Source organism: Electrophorus electricus, chromosome 15 (assembly GCF_013358815.1).
Source record: "Electrophorus electricus isolate fEleEle1 chromosome 15, fEleEle1.pri, whole genome shotgun sequence".
NCBI lineage: Eukaryota > Metazoa > Chordata > Actinopteri > Gymnotiformes > Gymnotidae > Electrophorus > Electrophorus electricus.
The window spans coordinates 7,148,797-7,165,402 of record NC_049549.1 but is presented as its reverse complement, the minus strand read 5'-3'; the positions used below and the strand labels follow the sequence as shown (position 1 = coordinate 7,165,402).

Below are 16,606 nucleotides of genomic sequence, written 5' to 3'. Positions count from 1 at the left end.
ATCCACATTCTCTGTACTTCTGTGTTTCCAAACCAAATGTAATCAAGTTTTCTTTTCAGTGCAGAGAAAACATCATTAAAACACTTCTTAAAAGAGAATTCCTGTTGCTGTATAAAAGGAGTCACACTATAAAAGCATATACAGTTTTCTTCATGTTTGCTGCTTGGAGAATGGAAAGTTTCATGAAGTGATGTTTTTTGTCTCTTTTTGTTAGTTTTTTTTTTTTACTAAAAACAAAGCTTCCCTAGCAACAAAGCCATTTTAACTACCATCTCAATTGTCAGCTTCTCTGGAAACTGGGAAAATCTTTGTTCAAAAAGAGAGAGAGAGAGAGAAAAAAAAAGAGAGATTCTACTACATATGGTTGTCCCCTAGAATAAGCTTCCAGAAAAAAAAAAAAAGGGGGGGGGGGGTAATACTGAGATTTTGGAAAACTCACAGTAGTCCCCAAAATGAAGCCTCTCATCTAAATCTTTAGCCACAATATAAAATCATTAAGGATAAGCCGTATAGTCATTGATCATTTATGTTCAATATAAAATAGGTGTTTCTACAACACCATTCCTGAAAGTGTAACAGCATTTTCTTAGATGTGACCTCAAATTTTTTCTCCTTGTCACAAGTTATCTGTTCTCAAACTGGCCCTAAAGGTCCATTCTTAGTCAATTGGAATGTAAGGGACGCAGTCATCATGGGTAAAGCCGAGGAAAAAGGTAATGCTTGGTGTTTTGTTGTTTTGTTTTTTTTTTCCTGAACAACTGGGGCAGTGAGGTGGAGGTTGTATATCTGATTTGAAGGCCCTGGTGATTAAATGCAGGCTGAAATCTCAAGTGTGGTTCTATTTGGAGTCTACATTCCAGCTCTGGCTAATGAAGCAGTTAAAGGACCTGGCAGACATCTTCACATTATTTGTGGGGCAGTGGTAGCTCAGTTAATCTTACTATTAGTTGAAGGTTGCAAGTTCAAGCCTCACCACTACCAAGTTGCCACTGTTGATCCCCTGATCAAGGCCCTTAACGTTTTGTAGAGCATAGGAAGCCAATTTCATTTTGAGAAGAACAGATTGGCTTTACTATGCTACCATGTACTTGTCTTATACAATTCTGAATTATATTGATTATTTTACCATAGCTTACTTGCAAGTTGTTATGACTACATTACATTGCCTGTGGTTCTCTTACTTCTTAAATTGTGTTCTTGTATTGATAAATGCATTTCAAATAATCAATATTTCCCCCCTGTATTGTCATTTAATAGAAATCTAGGTAGTGCATGAAAAGTTGCTGGCAACATACTTTGGGTAAAATTTAGTTTTCAAAACTCAGCAGGCAGCAAGTGTTTTCCCTTCCTCACATTTAGGAGTAGACATCACATTAATGGCTCTCAAAAATATCTGCAGTGAGCCCCATCATCCTAGAGTGATCACTTCCTGACAAATAGTGAAATGTCAGATAAAATTTAAAACTCTTGGACTGTCCTTGATTTCCAAAGGACAATAATGCAAATTTGTTGGTAGAAGCATCATTGATCTGTAAGAAAGGTTACTCAGCAATTATAATAAAAAAATATTTGTCTAGTCTTAAATAAATGACAGGACTTATGGTTTTATATTTGGTTGTGGTATTAGAAAAGGTATATTGCAGCAATTATTTTGAAATATAGCCAGACCGCAACAGGAAATCTGAGGAAAACAGCAAATCAAGTGTGTGGTAGAAATTAAGTCAGACTGCAACAGACGAAGTAATTCCATGATACACGAAGTATCATACAACAGACAGTGTGATACACAAGAGGTAGTGTCACACTGGACTATAACATCAGGAGTGATCCAGGCCAAAATAAACAGATACACACTAGAAACAAAAGACACTAAACCCACAGAGGGGGGGGGGGAGAGAGAGAGAAACACCACACAACTACACTTACCCCATAGGTAGAGAAAACAGAGCAAACCCACACCCCAGTCACTTCCTACTTACCAGTGAACACAACAAAAAGAACAAAGTGGAATATATACACAAATATACAATAGCAATACTAACTATTAGAGCAAAGTCAGAATGGGAAGCAAGATCATACACCAAGTCAAATATCAAATACTGTTAACAAATCACTGCCTTTTCTCTCTAGCTTCTTCCTCCTTTTATTACTCCATAGGGTCATCAGAGTCTTCTAAAAGATATTCCGTTTCTGTCATCGGCATAAACATGGGAGGTTTAGGCTGTATGGTGTCGTCTGATGGGTGGATGGAATCCTACCTCCATCATTTTTTAGCACAGAAGTGCGAGTGGGGACATCAGAAAACAAAGAGGGGAATTTATCTATAAGTGCAGTTAAGTCAGACCTTGCACTGATCAACCAAAAAGCAGGGTGTTTGGACTAAAGCCAGTAGATTCCTGCACTGTTTCCCCAAATGGCAAACAATGGCATTCCCTCAACCCAATCTCTCAAAATCCTGACAATATGTTTAACATATTCTTGAAGGTCTGATGGAACCTTTCTAGGGCTCCTTGGGATTCTGGATGGTAGGTACTAGACACCTGATGCTGAATCTTCAGTTCACCAACTACTTGTGCAAACAGGGTCGACATAAAATTAGAACCTTGATCTGTCTGTATGCATGCATTTAGGTAAACCAAATGTGGTGCAAAACTTAATGCTTTCACTATAGCCTTAGATTTAAGGGGAATGGCCGCAGGAAGCCTGGTAGCAGCACACAAGCGTAAGGAGATGCCCAAAACCTGCTCCAGAAATGGCTAAGGGACCAGCCCAATCTACTAAAAATCTCTCGAAAGCATCACCAACTGGTATGGGGAAAAGCAGAGCGGAAGGGATCACTTGGATAGGTTTTCCAACAATTTGACAAGTGTGACAACACTATTTAGTGGATGGCCTCCCACCCCTCACTTACAGTAGACGGAAACCAAGTCTTCATTAATACACCATCTTGAACGGAGTAGCACTGTTGCTGAGTGGGGGTGCCTGTTTTTCCATCAGCCAACTCAAAACAGTGCATAAGGGATGAGGCTGCCCCATGTGCAGACATCAACACAGCCTGATCTATAGGCTCTGTTGAAATGGGGACGGACAGATGGACATAGCAGGTTTAAGGATATAGGGATCCTTCATAAACATGTCAGCCAAAAACAGTGTTCCCAAATTTGCAAGCTTGAGCATGCATTAACACACAAGCAGGAAATGCTGTCTGTTCAATGGCAACAAGACCATCAATAGGGCTTGAAACTACTTCAAGTAAGGGGAATGCAATTCCACCAGCAATGGTCATTTCTTAATATAAAAAAAGACACCCCTTTCAAATGGCAAAGCTGAACTAACAGCTACTCTAACCATGCCCGTGATTGTCGGTTCTTAGAAAAACGTTATGCCGTGGGAGCCAGAATACTCCTAGTTCAAGACCTTACATCAACATATCACTACCACAATAGGACTGATTTGCAAAAGGCAACATTATCCAACATAAGACACTGCAGCACCCATATCATGTAAACTTGTGATGGGCCGTTTGCCTTCCTCAGGTTCGAAAAGAGAAACAGATCCCGCAAAAAGAAAAGGCTGAAACAGCATCTGTGGGAAGAAGCAAAGACTTATGCATAGATACAGCACTTATAGCATTTACCGTTTTTGTTAAAATGGCATTGTGCTTAAGCACAGTACAATTAGCTATAATGTGTCCACACTCATGGCAGCAGAAGCATTCGTGTTTCCACAGAAACAGCTAAAATTGGGGCATCAGATTTTGGAGAGGTTTCAGGAGTCCTTACATTTACCTGACACCTTTATCCAAATCAACTTACAATCATGACTGAGTACAAGTTGAGCAATTGAGGATTAAGTGCCTTGCTCAGAGGCCCCAACAGTGGCAACTTGGCAGTGGTGGGGTTTGAATCAGCAACCTTCCAATTACAAATCAAGTACCTTAACCACTGAGCTACCACTACCCATTAATACCTTGAGCAAGTTGCACGACTGGGAGCTTCACTATGGGAAATGGGTGCATTAAAAACAGTTCTGAGTGTCAGCACAAATTCATCAGCAAGCGTAGAAGCAGCAGATTACACACTTTCTGTTCATTTAAATACATTACAATGTTCTCAGGAGGACAATTCTTGAATTCTTAAACCAGTATGAGCTCTTTAAATTGATTAAATGTGGTAATGTTACAAGCAGCACACCACTTCTCTAATAAATCAGTCTTTTCCCTGGCAAATTCCACAATTGTTTTTTAAGCATTTGAAGTTCTGTCTGTATGCTTACAGCACTAGTTCATATGCTCCGAGAACAGTTGCTTTCACAACGTGGTAATCTAGGCTCTGCTCGAATGATGAACACATCTTGGGCCTTACAAACTAGCTTACACTGCAGTAAGTGAGAGCATACTTCCTTGGACCAATTTAAAGTCAATGCTATGCACTGAAACATTGGAAAACATGCATCAACTTCATGGTCCCTAAAAAGTAGGGACCAAGGCAATCTCTCAACTGACATCAATGTGGGCAGTGGCAGAGTCAGAGGGAGCTGGGGTACCTGGAGGTACAGGGCTTACTGGTGCTGGAAAGAGTCTTCCGAGGGTTTTTCCAAGCCGATACTCAACCTTTTAAAGTGTCACCTTCCTTTCTGCATCTACCTGTAGAGCCCAAAAATGTAGCAGCTTAGCCTCTCATTCCTTTGTGTTATTGCCAGCTCCAACTCCTTCAAGTTTAATTCTAGTTTGGGGTCTACCCTGGGAGAAACCCTGAGATCCCTGCATGGCCTGACTACAGAGTCATCCACAGCATCTGCCATGTCTACACCATGAGCTTGGCCAATAGAGAGAGATCACCCAGAGACAGCTCCCGTACTGGCAGAACTTTAGCTGCAACAAGAGAAGACTCTACTAACCCTTTAAAAATTCCACTTTTTTTTTTTTTATTAGCAGAGCAAGGCACAACCACATTAAAATCAGCCAACAACCAAAAATCTGCCTTCCAACAATGGTCTAACTGCTCAATAGACAGACAAATAGAAAAAGCAGACAAATCAAATGCAGCAGCCATAGCACACAATAACCAGTACAAACATCCCACCTAAAAAGAAAAAACACCAGCCAGAACCAAGACATCAGCACCAGAGAGATGGAGCACACAAACAAAACTAAAAGGAATAGCCAAACAGAACCAGGGGAGAAACAGAACAAGCCCTCAGTTCTGTTACAACATTGTCTAGGCTCCAGGCCATAACAGGAAGTGTGAGGAAAACAGCAAAAATCAAGTGTGTGGTAGAAGAAGTCAGACTGCAACAGACCAAAGTAATTCAATGATATACAGTGCATCATACAACAGACAGTGTGATACACAAGAGGTAGTCACACTGGACTATAAACAACATCAGGAGTGACCCAGGCCAAAATAAACAGATACACACTAGAAACAAAAAGACACTCACTAACCCACAGAGAAAAAGAAAATACACACAATTACGCTTACCTCCTAGGTGGAGAAAACAGAGCAAACCCACACCCCAAACAAAATGGCAGTCACTTCCTACTTACCAGTGAACACAACAAAAGGAACAAAGTGGAATATATACAAATATACAATAACAATATTAACTATTAGAGCAAAGTCAAAATGGGAAATAGTATCATACACCAAGTCAAATATCAAATGCTGTTAACAAACATCTCACAAATCACTGCCTTTTCTCTCTAGCTTCTTCCTCCTTTTAGTACTCCTCTGGGTGGGTGGAGTCTTGTCTTCTGATTTGCTAATATTAAACTCTGCACACATTAAACTCTGTAATGGAATATGGAACTGGATCTGGAGCACACACACACACACAAGAACACGCACACACACACACACACACACACACACACACACACACACACACACACACACACACACACACACACACAGCCACACCAAAAAAAACAGGATGTAATACATGTCTATACAGCTGAACATCAAAAGATAAAAACAATACATTTTGCTATATGGTACCATTAATTTATCAGTTATTCCAGGAATTACTAGAGGATGATGTAAGTGCATTTGGTGAGAATAGGGTGATTGGTTTGAGGGGATGAGAATGAGCGTAAATACCAATTATTATAGAACTTTGACCTCATGATCGCATGAGCTGAATTTGCACAACTAAATTTAAAGTAAATGAAATGAAATGAAAATGATGACCACAGGCTTAAATTAAAGTTATGTATTATTAGAACTGTTTCTGTTATTTTTGAGTTTTTATAGGGATGTTTGTACCTGAAGACTGGTGTTAGCCTGTCGGAATGACTGTGTGAGTGATGGAAAATCTGACAGGAGCCTCTCCTAAGGGCATTATGCTCAAGTGTAATCTCACAAGGCACAAGTTTATCTTTTCCTTAAATTTAGCAGTGTCAGACTTGATTTTCCTCATCACTCTGCCCATGTGGGCTTCCTACACTGTACTGGGCTACTCTGGACTTTCGGTAGCTTCCTGTGAAAGGCCTGTCCCTTCTCACACTCTACACAAGCATCTTCCTCTTAACTGTTCTCAGCATTGACTGGTATATGGCCATTGTGCACCCAGTGGAGTCTCAGTAGTGCCATACTATGGCCTATGCATTGGGCACATGTGCTGCAGTATGGCTGCTGGCTCTCATGCTCAGTCTCCCTGTGACCTATATGCGCAGGACCCACTTTATTGAAAGCAACAATATGATCGATCAATTTCCTATAAGATTGACATTAGTGACACTGCTATGCCATTCACCATTTGTAGTACCTTCTTCAACAGCTGCATGAACCATATTCTTTACAGCTTTGTTGGAAAGAGGTTCTGCCAGAGTCTTTACACTCTTTGTTTTGAATGTAAAATGGCACAAGTCAGTCTATTTCGGTTATAATTATATAACTTGTCTTAAAACCAACATTGTCGTAAAGTAAATTTACAGAAATCCAGGTCCTAACTGAATAAGAAAGAAACAGCAGTGGCAAGGAGAACCTCCCAAAGATATGCGAGATACACCACTGAGTGATATCAAATTCAATAACGATCTAATGTCCATGAGCAGAGGGATTACTCATTGTGATGGATAGTACACATGATGTAAGAAATAAGGCTATATGGCAGGATCACTTCAACAATGTCATGGTAGAATGTAAAATCACATGTTTCTAGAGAATCGAAATGGGGTTATGGGAGGCAAGGTATCATTACAGGAGTTTTAGGGACACATGCAAATACATTTATTTTGTAAAGACAAAGTGGACAACACAGAACTCTGATCATTACAGTGTATTCAATAACGGGTGTAACAAGCAGCCTCTGATATCATATAACACTGTAAAGACCTTCCACTGTGATTAATATTTTGATAATACACTACATCTAAAACATTACACTATAAAACCAAAACAAATTGGATAATAATCCAGGATAATACTGGTTGAGTTGCTCTCTTCAGATTTCCAGCTGTTGTAGATGAAAGAAGTTGAAATGTCTCATCAAAGGAGTGAAAGGAGTTGTATGCCTGTGTATGCACAGCTGTATGCTATTTATTAACCACTGTTATATATGTGATATTTGGACATTTATATTTTTACTGTTTCTCTGGTTCTGAACGTGTATGTTTAACCAAATGTAGGTCTTTGTCAATGAGCTCTTTTTTAAAAATACGTAAATAAAAGTAAATGACGAAACGAATGACGTAATAACATGCCTAGCTCGGTTTTGGAGGTCACAATAACTCTAAACTCACCCAACGTAATCTGATGGTGACAATGCATGAGTGTGTCGAAAGTGGAATTACGTGGTTTACAAATCATAAACTAGATCCAAATGCCAAGGGTTCCAAGGGTTCCTGCTACGGCTTTCATGCATCCAGAAGTACATTGACACTTTACTTGTGCCGCTGTAAAAATGTAAGAATGCCTCTGCCATTACTTGACTCCAAATTACAGAGTTCCTCGGGAACCCGCAGTAAAATGTATATCTAATATTTACGCAATATTGTGGGTGTGTCTAGAGCGGTCAGAGATCACATGACCGTTGAAAGTCAGCACTGCAAATATAAAACATTTCCGTGAGGCGTGCCGGCGTTCAGGCTAAACTGTCAAGTGCTTGCTCCTTATTTCTGGCTATTGAAGAGTCATGGCAGGTACGAAAAGAGAGTAGCTGCTGGCGTCGAGTACCTCGAGCGTGGATTTTTTTGTATCGAGTTCGGCATAGCTACATTGTACAGCCTCGAGTAACTGACATTAGGCGGCACTGGCTTTTAAGGCCTGCATGGCAACGCGTTCAGTGGCTACCTTATAAGTCATACAGTGAAGCCTCGGTTGGCCTTTAAATAGACGAAATGGTTTAGCCAGTAGTAGAGCGAACGTCTGAAGAGTGTTGGACTAGGTGGGGTTCCGTGGCCTACATAATGTATTAAGCAACCAAGCAATTTTATTACTTCAAAAGTCGTCGCAGGCAGACCGTGGTATGTTCGCTGTCATGTTAGATGCTCCGCATAAACCATTGGCTCTGTAGTGTTGGCACGTCAGTCAAACGTGCACTCGCTGTCTGCGTATGAATATGTAGAAATACATCGTCTTTCGCATTCTCTCCGTCAATAATTACAAATTTTGTCAGTGTTGTACGTGTCGGTATTGTACGTGTTTATGAATGATGACTGTTGCTTTAGTTGTAGGTTGCCTTCTGAAAAGGTTATGTTGTGCACTCATTACCTTATGAATTTAATATTACAAGAATGCACACATTCATTACTAGCCCTGATGATCAACAGTTTCTCTTAATAGCCTTGGAAATGGTTGTTTGTTTGTTTACCTAGGCCAGGCTTTTGTTACACTTGCCACAAATAATAACTACGCCAAAGGTGCTATGGTGCTCGGCAAGTCCCTAAGGAATCATAAGACATCACGGAAGCTGGTTGCCCTGATTGGCCCGCGTGTAGCAGAGACATCCAGGTATGTTATAATTGTTGTGCAGTATTAATAAATCACAGGTCACTGCTGAACTTAAGATTTGTGACATTTTTTTGTCAAAGCCATGAAGCTGTGTTTCTTTCACAGCAGTTTCAAACTTATTGCTGCATCACCAAATGGCACAACTAAAACCTTTTCCTGCATAAATGTATAGGAATTGTTTCTCAGAGGCATCAAGGTATTAAAGATCCCCTTAATATTCTGTCATTTTATGTTATCAGTGGTTTAAAGCATTAAAGTTAATACTTTTATTATAGTTTAAGTATATTTGTATTAAGTTTGGGGGTCAAATATGATTATTTTTACTTTAATACATTTTACAACAAACTCAGTTACTTAAATGAATAGAACAACCCTGTCAGGTGGGTTGTTTATATTTCAGGTTTGAGAATTTTTGATGCATTGAGTCTACACATTACTACTTTCATGAAAGGTAGTAGAGAGCCTTTGTTGATGCTCAACCCAGGTTGGTCTGTGAGACTAACGTGGGACGTGCTGTGCTTCAGAGCAGTGCTTCGTAAGATCTATGATGAAGTCCAGCTGGTTGATGTGCTGGATAGTGGTGACATGGCTCACCTGGCCATGATGAAGAGGCCTGACCTAGGTGTTACTTTTACCAAGCTCCACTGCTGGACCCTCACACACTACTCCAAATGTGTGTTCATGGATGCAGACACAATGGTGAGCACCTTTTTCATCATTGATCACATTCATGCATTCATCACAGTTCATGGTGTTTATTTGAAAGAAATACTTCATCGACAATGCAAATGTAATGGGCAGGTATTAGTTGGCATAATCTTATTTACCAGTGATCTTTTGCACTGATGACATTTAGGGTGAATTGACTCTAACAGTAATGTCTGCTGACAGGTTGTATCTAACATAGATGAACTGTTTGCGCGAGAGGAGCTGTCGGCTGCACCAGATCCTGGCTGGCCTGACTGCTTTAACTCTGGCGTGTTTGTGTTTCAACCATCTTATGAAACTTATAGAAAGCTTCTGACGGCCTGTATGGAACAGGGCAGTTTCGATGGTAAGTTGGAGTTGGCCTTCTCCACAATCTGAAGATGAGTTGGAATTATGCTCTCTTTAGGATTAGCTGGGTGGATCTTTTGGTGTTTTGGTGCAAAGCACTTTCTTGATGTAAACCATCTTTAACAGCTGTAATGAACAACAAATTGAGAATTAGGTACAGTGGTCTGTGAACTATATCTTCCTTAGTAAATTTGAAACTTTCTTTGCATATAACTAGTTTTCTCAAGGAAAGCAGTCCATTTTATCCCTCCAGATCAGTTTCCTTGGTTTTGTTTGTTTTCTTGCATTAATGTGACTGTCTGTCTATTTAGAGGAGGGTTTTCCCTCTTATTGCAACTGTTAATGATCATTTTTTTGCAGCATAAAGGCAGGTGACAGAATGGGGGAAAAACTGTTCACTCTGAGTAACCAAAGAATCTACAGAGGTCTTAGACTAAGCTTTAAAGCCCCAGGCAGACTAAATTTGTTTCCATTCTAATATGTTAATCATGCTCTTCTGGGTACACAATGTACCTGTACAAAATGTCCTATGAATAGAATACCCAAAGTCTAGTAAAGAACCAGTATGTCACCATAATTTTTGCCTCATGAAGGAAAATTGTGTTCCTTACTACTCAAAGCTAATGTGTTTTGGGCACACACTTGGCAAAACTTTACTTCTGCTTTCTTACTCTTCAAGTTTGTACCCAGCAATCTAGTGAGAGGAAACTCAATTTGGTGTGTTCTCTATATCTGGCCGTCTAACAGACAAGCTTTACTGACTACAGTAAACTTGATTGTTGGACTTGGCCATTTTGCAGTGAAGTCAGTCTTTTTGTATTGTATATGGAGCAGGCAGTTTGTTTCTATGCCTATAGTATATAGCAGGCTGTGAGTCTTTGATGGCTGTCAATCATGCATGCTCCTTATCTTGGACTGATGAGCCAATTTCTTTGGTTTTTGAACAGTGTTATCTTAGTTTTGTTTTCCATAATTGAAAATTGACTGTTGTAAGAACACTAATGGAAGTAATTTTAAATGTTCCCTGGGTTATTCAGCTGAGTCTGAATGGGCCTTAATCATTCAGGATATCAAGCTTCAATAGTTTGCCACATTAACTATACAAGCTGTTGGAAAGAGACAAACCGAAGAAGCACAATGCCATTTAAAATGGTCATCTAAACCCATCCAACATGGTACCATTTAACGTTAAAAGCAAATTTGTGTTTATGGTACAAATTATAAATCACTTGAAGTGCGCAGTGAAAAAAGGGACTACAGCTAACTAAAATACTGTGAAATTCGGAATACAGGTGGAGGCTGAATAGGAGGTGATCCTGAACATGATGGTGATGGTTGTGTGTAGCTGGAGTCTTTTACCTAAGAGTGATTTGGCTGACAGGAATCCTTTTAGGGTTTTTGTCCTACCCCTTGTTTAAAAATGAATGTGTACTAGTTTCTTGAATGAAGCCCAATAGTTTTAGGAGTGTTTTTGTTTAACTGCTCATTTGCAGTGATGCTACTGAAATTGACTATTATCATGAAATATTATCTTAAAAAGTCTTTGGAAAGTGTTTGCATAATTCTTTAAATATGGCTATCTATTGGGCATGTTCACTGAATACAAGGCTGCTTTGTGTGTGTTGGCAGAGGTTTGAGTGCTCCTCTTGACCTATGAGTCACTTCTGATGCTTTCTGAGTGTAAACAATTAGTTCTTTATTCCTTTTGTAAGGTCTGGAGTTAATTTTTTGACCAAGTAATTTAAAGTATTTTAGAGAAGTCTGAAATGATTGCTAAAATAACAATTGCTTACTTGAAAGAGGAACCATGTAGATGAATTATGCAATGTAGAAAGTCCCATTGAGATGGGCAATAGATTTTCATTTGCAGGAATGTTATTAAATGAAGGTGAAATTACCACTTGTGGTATGTGTCCCACCCCACCAACATTCTGATTTATCTCAGCAGTTTTATATTTTAAATGTTCCCTGGGTTTTTCGACTGAGTTTGAATGAGCCTTAATCTTTCAAGATGCCAAGATTCAATAGTCTTTTTTTATAAAGAGGCCGGATCACATGTTCCATTATGATTGCTAATGCAGAATCTCAACCCTATTAAGCTGAATCTCAATCTAAAAGGAAGGAAGATTTGTAATCCTTGCTTCATAGTTGTAGACTGGAAAATGAATACAGAATTGATTTTTCATACCATTCCTCGAGATATTTGATTTCAACATCTGTAATTTCTCACCAGTGCAGATGACTGTTCTTGGTTGACTTTTGTGTTACATCTAAAGGAAGTGCATGGTTAAAATGGGCTTACTTTTGAGGCAGACACATCTAGCAGTTTTGAAGACTCAAATCTAGTGTTAATCTAGTCTTTTGTTCTTACTGAATGTGAGGCAACCTTGTTTGGTAGCAAGAGGAGAGGATTTTAGCTCATTTACATCATTTTTCTATTGAGCATGACCAAGAACCAGCAGAGATTCTGGGGTCCTGATCTTATAGAATTACAGGATCTAAATCTTGCTTTACAGGGTTCTATTAAAGGTATATGGCAAACCACCCTGCATTTCATACATTCTCAGTGCTGTCAGGCACCCCAATGATGGACATCTGCAATGATGGACATCTTTTAGTGTTTTATGCTGAGGAATACCTGTCTCTCTAAGTCTCACTAAACAGGAAGTTTGGAGGTGGCAATTGGTCCTGGAATCAGTCTTGCAGGAAGTAACTGAACCACACTTTTTCAGTGGTGCCTCCACTTATAGGTGGAATGGTCTTCCTTCATTTGTGAAACTAACAGGTTTGAGTTGACTGTGTTCAACGCAAAGCAGTGTTTTCTTCTTTGTTAGTTGTATGATGTAAGAAGTTGCTTTCGACTCAAGCTCCTGTCGTGCCTGTCGAGGTGTGTGTGTGTGTGTAGGTATGTATGTATGTATGTATAATGTATGTATGTATGTATGTATGAAGTCTTTGTGGATATGAAAGCCATTAACTGGAAAACTTCAGTGTTAATTTGATGCTTATCTCCAGGTGGGGATCAGGGTGTCCTGAACAGCTTCTTCAGTGACTGGGCAACCGCAGACATCTCCAGGCATCTTCCCTTCATTTATAACCTCAGTAGCATTGCCATCTATACCTATCTTCCAGCATTTAAGCAGTGAGTATGCAGGCCACACAACCAGTTCCTTTGGTTTTGGCATATTCTATAACCCTGAGCCGGAACACACGTACCCACATGTGGTGCCGTTTGTGGAATTTCAGTGCTGTAGTCGCAGATGGCCTCAATGGAGTAAAAGGTTTCAAGGTCACATGTAAGCCTGGCTGTAATACAGTGTTCTGTAATGGAAGATGAAGGGAGGGGAAAAAACCATCTCAACAGAGCAGCTTCCCAAAATGGGAGTTTATTTTAGAAGCTTAATGTAGAGCCTGAATATCCTTCTGGACACAGCTCACATGTTTGCTTTCCAGGAGCAATGTCTCTAATGTCCAGTGGTCAGTATGATACTCTTATGAGAATTTGATCCACAAACAATGGCATTTTGGCTTATCTTTACCTGTTGCCTAGAGATTCTTACAAGCAAGTTCCATAAACTGTGAGTGCAAATCAGAAGATCTGTAGCCTTTGGTAGTCAGTCAGATCTTTGTTGATTTTGAGATGCATACTATACAGAAGTTTAAATTTTGTTGCAAAATGTAGTGTTAACTTCAAAGCAGTAGCAATAACACTGCAAATCACATGTTGATCCTGACGAGTACCATGGTTTTGTTTTGAAAGTCTGGTTACTTCATTATTGCTTTCTTGACGTTACTTTGACACACCAAAGATCATACCCAGAGAGCAAAATTGCCTCAATGAATTTAGAACTGCATTTGCTTACACCTTTTTTTCCCTTTTACTTCTCATGTTACTTTGTCCTTAGATATGGTCACAATGCAAAGGTGGTCCACTTCCTGGGTAAACTGAAGCCCTGGGATTATGTATATGATGCTACAAGTAAGTCAGTGAAGGGTCAGACATCTGGCATGCAGCCCAACTATCTTCTGCAGTGGTGGGATGTGTTTTCCTCTTCAGTGGTGCCCCTAATGAAGGAGGAATACAGTGAACAGCCCTTTTACACAGCCTGCTCTGAGGTAACATATCTGAAATAAAAATGTGACCTAGTTAAAGGACACTAAACAAACAGCCCCCAGTTTTTTTGGTGCATTGTTGGGACATTTAGATGTTTGATTTAATCAGGTGAACATTTCTCTTCACAACTCATTCACATTATTGATGACATTAAAACATGATGCTATGTAAAAAAAAAAAAAATTTCAAAGTTGGGCACATCCTTACACAACTGGAATTAAGTTCACCATCTGTTTAATGATCACAGGCTGTTTGATACTTCTCCAAAGATAAATAGATTTGTATGGAAATGACATTATGCAAGAAGGGGATAGGGACAGGCACAAAATAACACTGCCTCCTTGTGCACACATTACCTGCAAATATGTTAAACACCTACAGCATCCGTGTACGATGCCTACATCTTGGACATTGAAATCTAATTTCTAATCTAATTAGAAATTAAAATCTAATCAGTGTCTTGTGCTTAAGGCATTGAGCACTACAGTTGTATGCATGTTCCAGGACTGGAATATAATGGCTGAAATTATCTCCACATGCACTGGTCATGATCAGTTTCTATTTGTATAGTTGGTTCTTAAAAGGGCCAAGCCATAAAGATGACTTTTAAAAAAAAAAGTCACAGGTAAGTAATTTATTTATTTATTTAAAGAGATGGAAGCATGAGTTTGTGTGAATGTGGTTAACTAACTGATTTTCTGAATATTTTATTAGGTTTTTGAATTCGGAAGGAATTGCCAGCTTTCTTGTATATTTAAGAAAGCATGCCTGCATAGACTGCTTTTGTCAAGAGGAATACAGAAACCCAAAATAATGCACTTCCACAGATTTCAGTTCACTTAATGGGGTATTTTTTTTAAACTATGAGCATTTTTTTATTTATTTTTTTCCTCCCTAAAGGATAACAGCCATGTGGAGGCAGCTCAGATGCAACTCTCTCATCCTACTCCATCACTGCAGATATCTTCGCAGGAGCGCAAGCAGAGGTGGGAGCAGGGACACGCTGACTACCTGGGCATGGACTCTTTTGCAAACATAGAGAAAAAGCTTGATTCCTTCCTCAAGTGAAGAGCTCTGAGAAACGTTGCTTTTTGTACTGCATACTATAAGAGCATGAAATCAACAGATCTAACCAAAAAATGTGGAAACTTGCTTTCTTAAAAGTTGTCTGGTTATTTATGTGGATCTTATGATTCAACCCATAAGTATTTTTCTACGTGTTTAGAACACCTATGCACTTCAGCTATCTAACCCCCTGTTTATAGATCTCACTACACACTGACAAGAGTCTGGATACACCAAGGGTTGGTTTTCCAGGCAGATTAAACCTTGGATTAAATTAGATTTCTATTTTAAGGTCTTGGCCCATGGTGTCCAACACCAGATGACGCTGCACTCCCTGGTCATGTTTAAATTTATTTTTTTTTAATATATATATATATACATATACATATACATACACACACATACAGTACACAGATCCAGGTTTTGCCTGCTTTTCAAAATGTTTGCTGATAAATGAATTAGTATTATAATTTGACTAACTGCACCTTTTTGATTCTTTTAAAAATATGACCCCATGTCTGTGCATAAATCTGTCATGTTAAGTGCATCCAAGCTCTTGGAGTTATCAGAAGTTGCCATTAGTCAAGTATAAACTACTTTGACACATTAGCTAGGCTCTTAATTATGTAGTTGCCCACACAAACTAGGTTTTCATTTGGGGTTTTTCTAGTGTTTTCATGCCTGTAATATGTACAATAGAGATCTCAGTACTGTCAATCAGTACTCCAGTAGCTGCATATAACCCATTTCATCTCTTTTTTCCAACCTACAAAACTGATCAGCCTCTGCATGAACAAATGTTTTGGCACAGGGAAAACACAATTGTTATATAAATACTCCAGATGCAAGGGTAAACACTTAACTAGGCACAGTTAACAGCACCTGAGGACAACAATTGGTTTGCTTTTATGTAGAAAAGTAATTACTCAGTAGTGCATTGTCAATGGCCTTATATTCAGTATGTTATTTACAAGAGCTTGGGACAGATAGGTATCCTTTACCTTAAATCCTCAGTGGAACACTGCACCCACAAACACAGCTGATTAATGAATGCTCAAAGGGGACCAGTTACTACAACTTTCACAATGCTTGTGGGTGTAACTGCTTTGAAAAGTGTTGGGGACAAGTGTGGCCCAGCTGTTGTAGTCGATTCAACTGCCCCTCATTCACATTCCCTTAAAGAAGTCAAGTCCTCAGCTATGAGCATTCACTGAAAAAGTGGCACTGAAAGGAAAAGGTTTTAATGTCATGTATGTCAAGCCTCTTCTCATTGAACAATACAAGAAGCATCATCCCTATGGCTTAAAATATTTGTAGTACAATTATTTATTTTGATTAAATCATGTTTTGTTTCTCAACTTTGTGCTTCATTTTCCTCATGAGTGAGACAAGTACAAAAGCTTGGCTTTAGCAATGT

General features: G+C 39.2%; 2 protein-coding genes across 5 annotated transcripts; both read left to right on the top strand.

Moving 5' to 3' along the window:
* The first annotated feature begins 6,307 nt into the window (after positions 1–6,307).
* Positions 6,308–8,038, top strand: agtr1a (angiotensin II receptor, type 1a). Its single transcript, XM_035534362.1, is given in 4 exon segments — positions 6,308–6,462; positions 6,464–6,698; positions 6,731–6,868; positions 8,012–8,038. Coding segments are annotated over 4 exon segments (555 nt in total).
* Positions 8,039–8,053: 15 nt separating this feature from the next.
* Positions 8,054–16,547, top strand: gyg1a (glycogenin 1a). 4 transcript variants are annotated; one of them, XM_035534318.1, is made up of 8 exons: positions 8,054–8,143; positions 8,819–8,954; positions 9,479–9,653; positions 9,846–10,008; positions 13,026–13,152; positions 13,916–13,989; positions 14,068–14,126; positions 15,025–16,547. In XM_035534318.1, the coding sequence occupies exons 1-8, from the start codon at positions 8,137–8,139 to the stop codon at positions 15,190–15,192; spliced, it is 909 nt and encodes a 302-aa protein (XP_035390211.1). In that variant the 5' UTR covers positions 8,054–8,136; the 3' UTR covers positions 15,193–16,547. The 4 variants fall into 4 exon arrangements, with proteins under 4 accessions (XP_035390211.1, XP_026864390.2, XP_026864391.2 ...); XM_027008589.2 differs by having other exon boundaries at positions 13,916–14,126; XM_027008590.2 differs by lacking the exon at positions 8,054–8,143 and adding an exon at positions 8,221–8,467 and having other exon boundaries at positions 13,916–14,126.
* The last annotated feature ends 59 nt before the right edge of the window (positions 16,548–16,606 follow it).